General features: G+C 39.6%; 1 protein-coding gene across 1 annotated transcript in view; it reads right to left on the reverse strand.

Annotated features, from left to right (window-relative positions):
- LOC138000502 (COMM domain-containing protein 8-like) overlaps positions 1-2,500 on the reverse strand; it is a 10,581-nt gene that overhangs the window by 6,021 nt on the left and 2,060 nt on the right. The window contains exon 2 of the mRNA XM_068846967.1: positions 1,613-1,768. Coding sequence (XP_068703068.1) covers positions 1,613-1,768 — 156 coding nt within the window. The remainder of the gene's footprint in view (positions 1-1,612; positions 1,769-2,500) is intronic.

A 2,500-nucleotide genomic window follows, 5' to 3' on the forward strand; every position in this document is an offset into this window, starting at 1 on the left:
TGCATTTTTAGTAACCAAACATTGAAAATTACTATCCATTGGTTAACAGGTTCCCGTTAATTTCAAGCCCTGCTAACAGCCCCTTTCTTTAGAGGTGTTTAGGGAAATGCCATTTTTGAAAGGATGCAGCCAAATACAACATTTCATTTCAAAAGGAAAAAATGATGATCATGTTTAGATGACTTCATGTTGTCTTTGTCAAAATTGATTTTTATCTTAAGTTTGAAAAAATCAGTTCCGTCTTTAACCCATTGACTCCTTGGAGTGAGACGATTCCTCCACTCAAAAGCCATACCCCCTTTAATTGCTTCACTTTAGGGAAAAAGTAGTACACTTCCCTCCGTAAAGTAGCCGATGCTTTTTGTCCGCTGTCAGTGTAGTCATTGAAACAACTGACTTATGTTATTTAGAAGACATTAAAATTATGTCTTTCTTCCTTTCACTACATTGTATAACCAAAGCCAAACATCACTGGATAACAGCATGGAAATTCAATTGTTTCAAACAAGTAGATGATCGTGGTATTATTGACCACTATGGAGACAAATTATAGAAACCTGCATTTTTCCATGGGGAATCAAGGAACTTTGCTGTTACTGGTCCGAGAATGATTTCTTACAATGGAGGGGGGTGGGGGGGGGGGGGGTACTTGGGTCAATTTTCTTCTTGGTATGTGCCACTGGTCTCTCAGAACCCTTGACCCCTTTATAGTCTACAAAGGTATTTTATGACCAATTGTAGACCCCAACTTACACTGTAGTCACTTTGAATTCTGTTTATGCATAAACCTCATGTAAACCCTTTGAATTGTAATTTCAAAATGAAATGTAATTTGCGACAAGTAAGTATTAAATCAGCAGCACTACAGTTCTTTTTGTAACAACCCTTTTTACCGTGACTCCTTAGACTCTTTTTAACTTACCCCCCTAAACCACAACAATTTGTGACCCCACTCTACTATAATAATAATAAAAAAAATAATAATAAAAATAAAAATGATAATAATAATAATAATAATAATAATAATAATAATAATAATAATAATAATAATAATATCTGACCTGCTAATCGCCCTTTCTCACAGTCGGAGACTGAATTACTAAGGGCACAGCTCAACAAGGTCAGACTGAAGGAGCTGTGCTGCCGGCTAGGCGCTCGGCCCCTGAACACAACCCATCTATGACCTCGGAGCGCAGCACCACAGCCTGATGGAATAGGCCCGGAGGCAATTTTGAGGAGGGAGGAAAACCGGAGTACCCGGAGAAAAACCCCCGGAGTCAGATTGAGATCGACTGAAACTTAGCCCACATACAACCCGAGGCCAGAGTTGAACCCGGGTCACAGAGGTGGGAGGCATGGTTGATGACCACTAAACCACCCTGACTCCCCGGAATTTTGCTGAAAATGCAACACCATTATAGTCATTCCAGTCGTGAAAATGTGACCCCATCCAGCGGCACATCCCCATTAGCCCATAAATAGGAATTACCCTTCCCCTCCCCCCTCCCAGGGACCAAAATACAGTAACCTGTGGTTCACAGTTTTCAAGGACCTACATGTACAGTACAAGTTAAAATCGCTCCAAATAATTTAAAGTAGTGTCAAATCGTACCTGTTCTTTGCTGAGTCCTTTAGCAATAAATTGTTTTAATTCGTCTTTTCCAGCGCCCTGTAACAATTTCCACTCTTCAATTGTCCAAATCTTGCCAAAGCTCTGATATCTAAGGATCTTTCCAGTGCAAATATTATCTAGTAATGCATGTGTAACCTGAAATATAAATGTATGTACTAAAATCATCACTACAAAGCAAAATGTAATTAACCCTTTAAGCCCCGAGGGGTTCCCCATTGACGAGTAAAATCGTCTGGCGTTAGACAGAGTAAAATCTATAAGTGCCATTTGGCACTATCGGGGCTGAAAGGGTTAAACGGGGACATAGTTTTTTGATGCTGTTAGCTTAACCCTTTAAGCCCCGAGGGGTTCCCCATTGACGAGTAAAATCGTCTGGCGTTAGACAGAGTAAAATCTATAAGTGCCATTTGGCACTATCGGGGCTGAAAGGGTTAAAAGATGATACTTTCTTTAACCCCTTGTTATTGCAATTACATGTACATGTTGGCATTAGTTACTATTATAGAGTGGTTTTCAATTGAGTGTCTAAAGTAATTAGATAATTACTTTGGTTTTGCATTACTTCACTCACTGATTGGTTCAAAGTTCTCGCGCCACTTTTTCAACCAACCAGAAGTGAAACCAAAACCAATTGTGGCTCGCGCGTGCACATTTTCCCGCGCGCTTTGTGTTGGCTACGTGTAATTACTTCAAGTTTTGATTAGTTTACTGGATTGTCTCCGTCCTTTTTGATTGGCCAAAGTAATTACTTTGGTTTTGGTTTTACGACACTCATTTGAAAACCGCTCTAATAGTAAATTTAAACAACAATAAGTCACCATCAGAAACAAGAATCTAGTGATCAGCCTTATTTGCAGCTTCCAACCC

The sequence above is a fragment of the Montipora foliosa genome, chromosome 4 (assembly GCF_036669935.1).
Source record: "Montipora foliosa isolate CH-2021 chromosome 4, ASM3666993v2, whole genome shotgun sequence".
Taxonomy (NCBI): domain Eukaryota; kingdom Metazoa; phylum Cnidaria; class Anthozoa; order Scleractinia; family Acroporidae; genus Montipora; species Montipora foliosa.